General features: G+C 42.5%; 1 protein-coding gene across 2 annotated transcripts in view; it reads right to left on the reverse strand.

The window, feature by feature from the left end:
• Positions 1 to 925: 925 nt before the first annotated feature.
• Positions 926 to 13114, reverse strand: part of acp7 (acid phosphatase 7, tartrate resistant (putative)) — a 20267-nt gene continuing 8078 nt past the window's right edge. For both annotated transcript variants that reach the window (XM_081394017.1, XM_081394018.1), the window contains exons 6-14: positions 12139 to 12236; positions 11059 to 11121; positions 10775 to 10889; positions 5287 to 5400; positions 4609 to 4675; positions 4055 to 4122; positions 3336 to 3407; positions 2313 to 2450; positions 926 to 1894 (exon numbers count right to left, since the gene is read on the reverse strand). In XM_081394017.1, the coding sequence (XP_081250143.1) occupies positions 1829 to 1894; positions 2313 to 2450; positions 3336 to 3407; positions 4055 to 4122; positions 4609 to 4675; positions 5287 to 5400; positions 10775 to 10889; positions 11059 to 11121; positions 12139 to 12236 (801 nt within the window). In that variant the 3' untranslated portion in view covers positions 926 to 1828. The remainder of the gene's footprint in view (positions 1895 to 2312; positions 2451 to 3335; positions 3408 to 4054; positions 4123 to 4608; positions 4676 to 5286; positions 5401 to 10774; positions 10890 to 11058; positions 11122 to 12138; positions 12237 to 13114) is intronic.

Raw genomic sequence — 13114 nt, forward strand, 5'->3', positions numbered from 1 at the left:
TTGTTTTGTGATTGAAATTTAAAAAAGTAACAAATCCTTCCCTCAAGGGTCAATTTGACCCCGTATAAATGGAATGCGAGTAATGCTTCAGTACACATAGAAAAAACTAAAAATGCTCAAAATTCTAACTAAAAATGCTAAAACTTTACCAAAAAAATTATTTTATAATGTCTACATGTAGGCTATATCTGAATGCACACTGAAGAGAAACTGGCTTTAGGACCCAGAGGAACAGCTCATTTACTCCATATAGATCTATAAGGCTAGAGTCATGAAATATCATCTTATATTATTATTTTTCCACAAGAGGTCGACAAAGACACCCAGTGTAAGATATTTAGAACTGAATTAAAAGGGTTATGCATGAAATTGTGAGTTATTTTGAATATAAGTTGAAAGAATGTGAAGAATGTGCTTATTATTTATTGATCAAATCTAGTAATTTAAAGGTAGATACAAATAAATAAAAAAAATCTCCAAAAAAATTGCATTTAAAAATAGAAAAAATATTATCAAAATGAAATAAGCTTACATTTTTTTTTAAAAATTAAAAAGTTTTTAAAAGTATAATTTTAGGGCTTCGCGAGGTAAGGATTTGTTACAGAACGCGCGGGAAGGATGAAGGCTAAAATAGACTTTTATACTATATACGTGGCAGCTCAAGCTTACCGTTTTCCAGACACTTCAGAAATAAAACTCTGCCATGTGGAACAGAGTAATGTGAAATTAACTCTATAATGTGACTCAGTCCTCCTGCTGATCCGCTCGACCACAAATATGTCCATCACTTTAAACGCAGATCTCTAATCTTCATCCTGAAGAACTGAAACCAGAACCTGATGTTTCCCTGGAGAAACTCCAGCGTTCCTCACACACACACACACACACACACACACACACACACACACACACACACACACAAGTTGCTGACACAAGATGAATTTATTAAAGCTTATCGTGAAGTTCAAAGCGTAATCACTCGATTCCAAACCGCAGTGAGCCGCAAACATTAGAACAAATAATTCAGTTTAAATGAGATGATCATTAATAATAAAAACACTAATGCAATCGCATTTTATTTACTCAATTATACTACAATTGCACTGCGTTTTTGCATATTTGTTCTACTGTGTAAACATGAACTAGATGCAGTGCAACTGTAGTAGAGAAAATAAAATGAGATATTATTACATTAGTGTCTTTTTATCATTAATCTCATGCAAAACACAGAGTTATTAAAACGCAGCGCTCAAGTAAAAAAGATATGAATAAAAAAATATGCATCTCAAACTCGTGTTCTGTGTGAACGTCCCCTTAAAAAGCAGCATAATGTCTGCATTAAATGCTGTAGGCAGCTCTCGAGGTTCTGGAACAGACTGCATGGTTTGAGAAAATGAAGTAGATTACATACAGCACTTTATCTCCGTACTAAAGTATAATCATTTACAAGCTAGATCAAGGAAGACGTTTAAATGATCATTCAGTCCATCCGGTTCCAGACCCTTTAACCACATGTGTAATCAATCACGCGTGATCTGTGTGTCCTCCTGTGAAGAGAACGAGTTTCCCTGGAGATTATCCCGCGGGATTCATCAGTCTGAAGAGTTGTCTCCTCTTCAAACTCCAAACATGTGTGTGTTCCTGCGAGAGCTTTAGGAGGAGATCCACGTCTGAGCTTCTGTTCCTCCAGTGTGTGATTACAGCTAAAGTGCTTCTGATTGGGTTTCAGTGTTTCCTGAGAGTGAGAGAGAGAGAGTGTGTGTGTGTGTGTGTGTGTGTGTGTGTGTGTGTGTGTGTGTGTGTGTGTGTTTGATGTGGATCAGGATCTTCAGAGCCAGGCGTCCGGTCCGTGTTTCTCCTTCACCAGCATGATCTGATCGATAACTTTACCGTACTGTAGACAGAGACAGAGTGAGTGAGTGTGTGTGTGTGTGTGTGTGTGTGTGTACTGCAGACAGAGACACACTTTAGATCTCACACATATGGACATTAAAGTCAGCATGAAATCAAAATGGACAATTCTTGCTGTGTGTGTTCTGAATGATTTATGTGTGCACATCATTATTGTGTTCATAATCCTGAATCAGAATAACATCTCTTCTCTTCTCTGATGATGTGGGCGGGGCAACCTGTCACTCACAGGAGATCAGCCAATAGCAAACCACAACCATCCAACCATCCAATCAATTCCCCACAGATACAATCAAGCCCCGCCCACATTTGTTCTTGTTCCTGAAGTGTTTCTCTCGGATATACGGCACAATAGAGGAGAAGAGAGCAGCAAGGCTTTACGCGAGTGAAGTGTGTGTCACCTGGTCGTCGGACACCTGCTCCAGGTACAGGTGTGTGTGGTTGATCAGACGCATGCGTGTGTATCCGTAATCAGTGCTTCTGAACGCGCTCCAGTCTCGAGGCTTAGGGATGAAGCCGTCGTGCTTTTCTCGACATCCCTGACCAGACAAAATCAGTGTGTGTCAACATCCCACAATGCAATGCACTCAACATGACCTTCCATTTGCAGTGATGAATGAGCTGGAAGTGATTATATTAATACAAAATGTAATTTAATGCACAACACTACAGGCAAAAACGGGTGTTTTCACGCACTGAGCAATTTGGCTTTTCATAACTAGACTAGCAGAAATCAAGTGTTTATTTATTAAAACAAGTGTTTATTTTATTGCACTTGATCTATTAGCATCTGTAGATGTCAGTCTCTTTAAAGGCGGTGAGTTTGAGTCATGTGATAAAGTAACTAATAAATGCAGGGTTCGTACAGATACTGAAAAATGATAATGCTTTTCAAGGACTTCACTAATTAAACAATATCTTTATTATCTTTCAAATCTAGAAAAAAGGTGAATAGATAGATAGATAAAAAAAACGAATAAAACAAAATGGTACAAATAAAGTGCAGCACATGCAATGACTGTGGAACTTTAACCAGTGAAAGGATACTATGATAAAGATATCGCTTTCCTTATTCAAACTGATTTATTTCCATGAATATGATTGACTTGAAGAAGGAAAACTGTATCGTATACTTGGATATTTATGAGCAATATCACGTTCGTAGTCGTGTGAAATGGCTCTTTATCAGATGAGCTGCAGCATTAATTTTGCATGAAAATATTTTTTATCGATTCTTTCGATAATTCAAGCACTTTCATGTGACAACAAAGTAACTAATAATTGTTTATTGTTGCACAACATGAGCTGCGATCTCTGATTAACAGCAGTGTTTACTGTAGTTTACTGTAGTACACAGTCAGCTAGATCTCCATTATGCAGGCATGAGTGTAAGTGATGTTGTGTTTCACACTGACGATACTCACGGCTGATCCGGTGATTATATGCACGGGCGCTTTAGGATTCACATACGGCTCTTCAGAGCTCCCGTTAAACACCTGCGAGACACAGACACACGTCACATCTTCATTTTCATAATCATCTCAACACATAATGTCCTCATAATCTCCACTGCAGCGTCAGCTCTTTCCTCTCAGTGTCTGAAACGCTTCGATCGAAGATTCAGGCTCTCTAAGCCCCGCCTCTCTGAGAGCTGCTCTGCTCTGATTGGTCGGAGAGCAAACGCTCATTATCATATCTGAATCTCAGCTCTTGATCACAGTGATACGAACAGTAACGATGGCGTGGGTTTCACCGTATCAATCTCAGAAAACAGCGTCTTCTCGACACGAACACGAGCCAAACTCTTCCAGTCTCAGATACACTACAGTGTTTGAGGGCGGAGCTAAGAGATGCTGCTCAGCCAATCAAGACCAGAGGCGGACATTATGCAAATGAGTTACAAACCTACAGCAGGAAGTGAGACTGAATTACTGACGACTCGTTTCAGTTCAGAATCACTTCTTTCTTTTAGGAGACAAAATCTCCATTTATCTTTGAATCTTTGAAACTTTTCAGAGCTTTTACACTCACAAACAGCTTTATTACACACTACATGAACAATAATATCCCATAAATCATATCACAAAAAGCATTAATAGAGACACTTTAACTGATCAGTTTAGTGATGTCAGCACATGATTACCTTGTATCCGTACACAGGCCAGAGTCTCTCATACGTGTGTTCATGAGCCCAGAGCTCCAGATCCACTCCTGCACACACACACACAAACACACACGCTTGTCAACGTAATCATTCAGCTCATCATTATAGATTCATTATACAGATCAACATGTGCAGGCATCCTGAAGGCAAGAAACTACAGGTGAATATAAGTGAAAACTATATCTAATAGAGAGCATTATACTTCCCCAGTTTTCAGAAATGCTGTTTAAATATGCAAATGAGGCATTATCTAATTAAATATGCACTCATTTGCATACATTTTCAGAAATATCAACACTGGAGAAAGAACAAATACATTTTCACCATGTTTTTAGGAGTAAAATGTTATGATACATGAACAAACCCTTCAGAATATAGAGTGTCTGGTGTGTGTGAAGCTGCTAAAGTGGAGATTTCTGACTCAAACTCTGCAAACGCTAATAGATAAAAATATTAAAATAAACACTTGTTTTCTTTCTGCTAGTCTAAAAGAAGACGAATGTTATGGAAGTAAAATTGACCAAAATCTGTACCATAATGATAGAATAAATCCTCCAGTCCAGGAGCAACAGGTTTGGTGTCGTTACGTCCGATGCGGACCTGAGACGGGACGATACATCGGTCATGAACAAACACATTCACATTCACATTACGTTACAAACACACCATTAATCTAAACACCATTAATCCATCTTTCACAGACGGATAAAATTACTCTTCTGAGGAAGAACTAGTTTATGAGATTCATCGCATTAAATCAGGAAGATAATCTGAGTTATTTCCAGATCCTTCAGCAAACCTTTTTAAAAATGTTTGTTTTTGTTACTATGCAAACATTTCTGAGTGATAGTTTACATCTGTGTAATATTACTGTTTATGGTCTAAAAAAATGTTTATGAATCTTTATAAACTCTAGATCATCGGAATCCTCAAGCATCATTATTACACTGAAAAATAATTTAAGCAGGATTTACTTTAAAACTGCTAGAAAATTTCATAAATAATTACAAAGACATGGCAAGTAACACACTGAGCCAACGTTCTTTCACAACCTGTTGTAGGAGACTCCGAAACTATATAAGGAGCCTTTAGCATAATCGGGGCACTTTAATAGATTCGAGAGGAGAGCGTGTGTGAGGTTAAACACGTGGACAGATGAGAATGAACTGAAGACATTAGAACGCTGTCATCAGATCAGGTCAGACACATACGTAGCTCTGAAAGCGTGTGCAGTCGTCACCATCATCATCAGAACAATACATGGGTCTGTGTCCCATCGTGATGATCCACGGTCTCTGCGCTCGATTCTCAGGACGGGACGCCTCCTGGACCAACGACAAACACACAACACTATTATAACACATGCGGTTCAACAGCGCACAACGACAGCGAGACACACAAACACACAACACTATTATAACACATGCGGTTAAAGGTGGGGAAAGTCGTTTTTGAAAAATGCTGTTGGCCAATGTTGATGTTTGAAATCAACCCAAACAAACACACCCCTTCTTCATTGCTCCGCCTCCAAAACGCACAGTCCAATCCAAACAGCCGAGTCGGTCTCGAACCCTGATTCCCCTGCAAGCGAGTCGAGTGCACTAACACTGACGCTAAACACCGCACTCACTAGCAGTCGTTACGCACGCAATCCAAGAGAGGGTGTTTGTTTATCGTAGCAGAAGCGCAAAAGAATAATGCTTCATGAAAAATAAAGCGCAGATGATGAACGAATGACAAGGAAACACAAAAAATTAACGTAGAGTACACAATAGTAATTACAAACATTAGTTGGTTGTTAGTTGCCAACAGCACATCAGCTCCGGACACACAATGACACTCAAACCCATTGTTACTCAGTGTTACTCAGGGTTACCCAGTATTACCCCCCCCCAGTGTTACTCAGGGTTACCCAGTATTACCCCCCCCCCAGTGTTACTCAGGGTTACCCAGTATTACCCCCCCCCCTCCAGTGTTACTCAGGGTTACCCAGTGTTACCCAGTATTACCCCCCCCAGGGTTACCCAGTATTACCCCCCCAGTGTTACTCAGGGTTACCCCCCCCCCAGTGTTATTCAGGGTTACCCAGTGTTACCCCCCCCGGTGTTACTCAGGGTTACCCAGTGTTACCCCCCACAGTGTTACTCAGTGTTACCCCCCCCCCAGTGTTACTCAGGGTTACCCAGTGTTACTCGGGGTTACCCCCCCAGTGTTACTCAGGGTTACCCAGTTTTACCCCCCCCCCCCAGTGTTACTCAGGGTTACCCAATGTTACCCCCCCCCAGTGTTACCCAATGTTACCCCCCCAGTGTGTTACTCAGTGTTACCCCCCCCGTGTTACCCAGTGCTACCCACTGTTACTCAGTATTACCCCCAGTGTTACTCAGTATTACCCCCAGTGTTACTCAGTATTACCCCCAGTGTTACCCTCCCAGTGTTACCCAGTGCTACTCAGTGTTACCCCCCCAGTGTTACTCAGTGTTACCCCCCGTGTTACACCACCAGTGTTACCCAGTGTTACCCCCCCAGTGTTACCCACTGTTACTCAGTATTACCCCCCAGTGTTCCCCAGTGTTACTCACGTGTTCCTCATTGTTACTCAGTATTACCCCCAGTGTTCCTCAGTGCTACTCACTGTTACCCAGTGTTACTCAGTGTTACCCAATGTTCCCCAGTGTTCCCGAGTGTTAAAAAATTAACGTAGAGTACACAATAGTAATTACAAACATTAGTTGGTTGTTAGTTGCTAACAGCACATCAGCTCCAGACACACAATGACACTCAAACCCATTGTTACTCAGTGTTACCCCCCCAGATTGTTACTCAGTGTTACCCCCCAGTGTTACCCAGTGCTACTCAGTGCTACCCACTGTTACCCCCAGTGTTACTCAGTGTTACCCACTATAACTAAGTGTTACCCCCGGTGTTACTCAGTGTTACCCAGTGTTCCTCAGTGTTCCTCGTTACCTAGTGTTACTCAGTATTACCCAGTGTTACCCTCCCAGTGTTACCCAGTGCTACTCAGTGTTACCCGTGTTACCCCCCCCCAGTGTTACCCCCCGTGTTACCCAGTGTTACTCAGTGTTACCCACTGTTACTCGGTATTACCCCCCCAGTGTTCCCCAGTGTTACCCAATGTTACTCAGTGTTACCCACTGTTACTCTGTATTTCCCCCCCAGTGTTCCCCAGTGTTACTCACGTGTTCCTCAGTGTTCCCCAGTGTTACTCACGTGTTCCTCAGTATTACCCCGTGTTTCTCAGTGTTCCTCAGTGTTACCCAATGTTCCTCACGTGTTACTCACATGTAACTTAGTGTTACCCAGTGTTCCTCAGTGTTACCCAGTGTTACTCACGTGTTCCTCAGTGTTACCCCGTGTTTCTCAGTGTAACCCAGTGTTTCTCAGTGTAACCCAGTGTTTCTCAGTGTTCCTCAGTGTTACCCAGTGTTACCCCGTGTTCCTCAGTGTTACCCAGTGTAACTCAGTGTTCCTCAGTGTTACCCAGTGTTACTCACGTGTTCCTCAGTGTTACCCCGTGTTCCTCAGTGTTACCCAGTGTAACCCAGTGTTTCTCAGTGTTCCTCAGTGTTACCCAGTGTAACCCAGTGTTTCTCAGTGTTCCTCAGTGTTACCCCGTGTTCCTCAGTGTTACCCAGTGTTTCTCAGTGTTCCTCAGTGTTACCCAGTGTTCCTCAGTGTTACCCCGTGTTCCTCAGTGTTACCCCGTGTTCCTCAGTGTTACCCAGTGTAACCCAGTGTTTCTCAGTGTAACCTAGTGTTTCTCAGTGTTACCCAGTGTTTCTCAGTGTTCCTCAGTGTTACCCAGTGTTCCTCAGTGTTACCCCGTGTTCCTCAGTGTTACCCAGTGTTACCCAGTGTAACCCAGTGTTTCTCAGTGTAACCCAGTGTTTCTCAGTGTTACCCCGTGTTCCTCAGTGTTACCCAGTGTTTCTCAGTGTTACCCCGTGTTCCTCAGTGTAATCCAGTGTTTCTCAGTGTAACCTAGTGTTTCTCAGTGTTACCCAGTGTTTCTCAGTGTTCCTCAGTGTTACCCAGTGTTCCTCAGTGTTACCCCGTGTTCCTCAGTGTTACCCAGTGTTACCCAGTGTAACCCAGTGTTTCTCAGTGTTCCTCAGTGTTACCCAGTGTTCCTCAGTGTTACCCCGTGTTCCTCAGTGTTACCCAGTGTTTCTCAGTGTTACCCCGTGTTCCTCAGTGTTACCCAGTGTTTCTTAGTGTTCCTCAGTGTTACCCAGTGTAACCCAGTGTTTCTCAGTGTTCCTCAGTGTTACCCAGTGTTCCTCAGTGTTACCCCGTGTTCCTCAGTGTTACCCAGTGTTCCTCAGTGTTACCCCGTGTTCCTCAGTGTTACCCAGTGTTCCTTGGTGTTACCCCGTGTTCCTTGGTGTAACCCAGTGTTTCTCAGTGTAACCCAGTGTTTCTCAGTGTTACCCAGTGTAACCCAGTGTTTCTCAGTGTTCCTCAGTATTACCCCGTGTTCCTCAGTGTTACCCAGTGTTTCTCAGTGTTACCCCGTGTTCCTCAGTGTTACCCAGTGTTTCTCAGTGTTACCCAGTGTTTCTCAGTGTTACCCAGTGCTCCTCAGTGTTACCCAGTGTTCCTAAGTGTTACCCCGTGTTCCTCAGTGTTACCCAGTGTTACCCCGTGTTCCTCAGTGTTACCCCGTGTTCCTCAGTGTTCCTCAGTGTTACCCCGTGTTCCTCAGTGTTACCCAGTGTTACCCAGTGTTCCTCAGTGTTACCCCGTGTTCCTCAGTGTTACCCAGTGTTCCTCAGTGTTACCCCGTGTTCCTCAGTGTTACCCAGTGTTACCCAGTGTTCCTCAGTGTTACCCCGTGTTCCTCAGTGTTACCCAGTGTTACCCCGTGTTCCTCAGTGTTACCCCGTGTTCCTCAGTGTTACCCCGTGTTCCTCAGTGTTACCCCGTGTTCCTCAGTGTTACCCAGTGTTACCCCGTGTTCCTCAGTGTTACCCAGTGTTCCTCAGTGTTACCCCGTGTTCCTCAGTGTTACCCAGTGTTACTCACGTGTTCCTCAGTGTTACCCCGTGTTTCTCAGTGTAACCCAGTGTTTCTCAGTGTTACCCAGTGTAACCCAGTGTTACCCCGTGTTCCTCAGTGTTACCCAGTGTTCCTCAGTGTTACCCAGTGTTCCTCAGTGTTACCCCGTGTTCCTCAGTGTAACCCAGTGTTTCTCAGTGTTCCTCAGTGTTACCCAGTGTAACCCAGTGTTCCTCAGTGTTACCCAGTGTTCCTCAGTGTTACCCCGTGTTCCTCAGTGTAACCCAGTGTTTCTCAGTGTTCCTCAGTGTTACCCAGTGTTTCTCAGTGTAACCCAGTGTTTCTCAGTGTTCCTCAGTGTTACCCAGTGTTACCCCGTGTTCCTCAGTGTAACCCAGTGTTTCTCAGTGTTACCCAGTGTAACCCAGTGTTTCTCAGTGTTCCTCAGTGTTACCCAGTGTTACCCCGTGTTCCTCAGTGTTACCCAGTGTTTCTCAGTGTAACCCCGTGTTCCTCAGTGTTACCCAGTGTTACCCAGTGTTTCTCAGTGTTTCTCAGTGTTACCCAGTGTTTCTCAGTGTTCCTCAGTGTTACCCAGTGTTCCTCAGTGTTACCCCGTGTTCCTCAGTGTTACCCAGTGTTACCCCGTTTTCCTCAGTGTTCCTCAGTGTTACCCCGTGTTCCTCAGTGTTACCCAGTGTTCCTCAGTGTTACCCCGTGTTCCTCAGTGTTACCCAGTGTTACCCAGTGTTCCTCAGTGTTACCCCGTGTTCCTCAGTGTTCCCCCGTGTTCCTCAGTGTTACCCAGTGTTCCTCAGTGTTACCCCGTGTTCCTCAGTGTTACCCAGTGTTCCTCAGTGTTACCCCGTGTTCCTCAGTGTTCCTCAGTGTTCCTCAGTGTTACCCCGTGTTCCTCAGTGTTACCCCGTGTTCCTCAGTGTTCCTCAGTGTTACCCCGTGTTCCTCAGTGTTACCCAGTGTTCCTCAGTGTTACCCCGTGTTCCTCAGTGTTACCCAGTGTTCCTCAGTGTTACCCCGTGTTCCTCAGTGTTACCCAGTGTTACCCCGTGTTCCTCAGTGTTACCCAGTGTAACCCAGTGTTTTTCAGTGTTCCTCAGTGTTACTCACGTGTTACTCACATGTAAATTAGTGTTACCCAGTGTTACCCAATGTTTCTCAGTGTTACTCACGTGTGGACCAGAATCAAAGCAACATCCGTGTGTATTTTCAGGCCTTCCCACTTCGCTTTCTCCAGCGCTGGAAAGCGTTTCTAATATTAACACGGGTCCTAAAGCTCTTGCCCAGACATAACCCTTTATTTTCCAGTGATTTCTTCTGAGCTTTTCTCTTTTGTATTGTGTCTCATCTTTATTTCTGCTGTCTTTCTTCAGTTCAAATATCCCTCTTGCTCGTTCTCTCTCCTGCACCGTCATACGCCCCCTAAAGCTGAATGGCTACACATTAGTTGTAACGTGTAACTTCCAAACAGCATATTTCAAAAACTACTGATCCCACCTTTAAACAGAACACAACGTTTCAGGTTTCATTTGTTCAAGTTAGTTAACCACATGCATTGCTCATTTTTAGTTAATACATTGACCAATGGGACGTTATTGTAAAGATTCTAACAATAATCATCCACAAAACAATCCATCTCAGCAGCATTTGCTGTGTTTGTACCTCGAGATCCTTCCGTAGCCACTCGTACTGTCTGAAGAGCAGATCAAGGCCGTATTCCAGATAGAAATACACTTCGGTGGAAAAGGAGATGATGTGAGCGGGACCGACGTTCCAGCTACACACACACACACACACACACACACACACACACACACACACACACACACACACACACACACACTTATAAACATGCTTCGTTGTTCAGAAAATGATTAACAAACTAGCAGAGCTGGACTCTCAAAACTTCAGGAGTTTTTCCAGCTTTCTCTCATGATAAATCGTACCTGTACCACAGGTTCTCCGTGTGTCCCGGCATACTGAAACGTTTCCGGTAGTGGGAGAAATTACTGGAAGAAGAATAAACACAGACAGACTGAAAACCACAGCGACTCACTCATCATGTGAAACAAACACCATTAAGAAACACACCAGCACTCTCGAGTTTCATCCGGCTCATAAACATGAGATACGGGTGTGTATTTAAACACTGACAAATTCAGTGTCAGTGAATGGAGAGGGTGGGGTCAAAGGTTAAGGGGTCAGGGGTCATTTCCGTCGTGCAGGGGTCGTAAGGTCAAGGCTAGTAAGAAAAACAGGCCTCTGCAGACGTTTGCTGCATTACAGGCAAAAATTTGAGCGCAAAAACCACTTCCATCCATAATCAATCATGTTTACCAGCAATGTTTCTGTGAGTTATTGAGGTAAATCCACAGGTTTGGTAAATTTTGTTTTATTGATGGGTAAATATCATATCCATACTTGTAAATGGAAAAAATGTAAGCCCTCCTTTCATATATTTCTATGTGAGTTTGTTAAAATGTTTCAGAGTTTCAAATGTTTAAAAAAGCATAATAGAAAGTCTCAAATTCTATGTTTCTCTTTGACAAAATATTTACCATTTTAGTATATTTTTCTTTGATGTCAACATCGGCTACCGGTTTGTCTTCATCCTTGCTCCTGTTTTTATTTTTATTTATCTATTTACTTTTTTTTTTTTCTTAAATTCAAACTGTGTAAGTCTCAATGGAAGCGTCTTACGTTGTTGATTGTTCTCTGTCTTGTTATGTACATTCTGCAATAAAAATAAATCCACAGGCCTATGCTTCCCTCCAGTGGTCAGTGGTCAAACTGCACACATGACTTCACTAAACACATGCGTCTGGTTAATCATTTACACTGCCGGTCAAATGTTAGGAATAATGAAGATTTTTAGCACTTTTAGGACACTTTCATTCTGGAAATCTGGCTAATTTCTACCCTCAATATGACTTTGTAACCTGGTTAAAGTCCCGTAATGCCTGTCCTCCTGAAAGACACTGAGGTTGAGATCAGGTTTAGAATAAGAACAGGTTAAACACACTCACAATGCGGATTCGTGGTTTCCCGGACAGGTCATGTACGGTGTGTAAGCAGCGATGGACTGGATCTGCTTCATGAACTCGTCACCGATCCTACCGTTGTCCTGAGAACACACACACACACACACGCACACGCACACGCACACGCACACGCACACGCACACACACACACACACACACAATACTGTCAACAGAGCTGGAATTGTACTTAACCTGTAAGATTCTCTGAAATTGGTGTCATTAACAGACCTTATTCAGAGCAGCGCCACGACAGGTATGAAAGCGAGACTGTGAGGAACAGACTTATTGTGTTTTCAATGGCATCCGTTGTAAAAAACTGGATGATGCTTCTAGATCACTTAAAATGTTCATATTTATATATAATTATAATTAATTAAATATAATTTGTATTTAATACATTTTTCATATTTATATAATTTCAATTTACAGCTCATGTTGTCTTTTTGAATCCTGAAAGATATTTTTGCAGTGTTTCGTCAGCAGAACAATCCAAAAACACATGAAATAACAGAACAACCCACTGAAGAGATGTACGTCTGTCCCTCACAGCCTCGCTTTCATTTCCGTTTAAAATCAGAGATGGAGCTGCTGGGAATACGGTTTATAGTAATAACATTAGTCTTACACTTGGTCAACAATCAAAAGGGTGAACCGTGAAAGATGATAAAACTGACACTTTTTAACCGATAGAATTTACACTTTTCAACCGATAAATTGACACTTTTCAACCGATAAATTGACACTTTTTAACTGATAAAATTGACACATTTCAATCGATAAATGACACTTTTTAACTGGTAAAATTGACACTTTTTAACTGGTAAAATTGACACTTTTCAATCGATAAATTGACACTTTTGAACTGATAAAATTGACACATTTCAATCGATAAATGACACTTTTTAACTGGTAAAATTGACACTTTTTAACTGGTAAAATTGACACTTTTTAACTGATAAAA

This window comes from Scardinius erythrophthalmus (assembly GCF_964197995.2).
Source record: "Scardinius erythrophthalmus genome assembly, chromosome: 19".
Classification (NCBI taxonomy): domain Eukaryota; kingdom Metazoa; phylum Chordata; class Actinopteri; order Cypriniformes; family Leuciscidae; genus Scardinius; species Scardinius erythrophthalmus.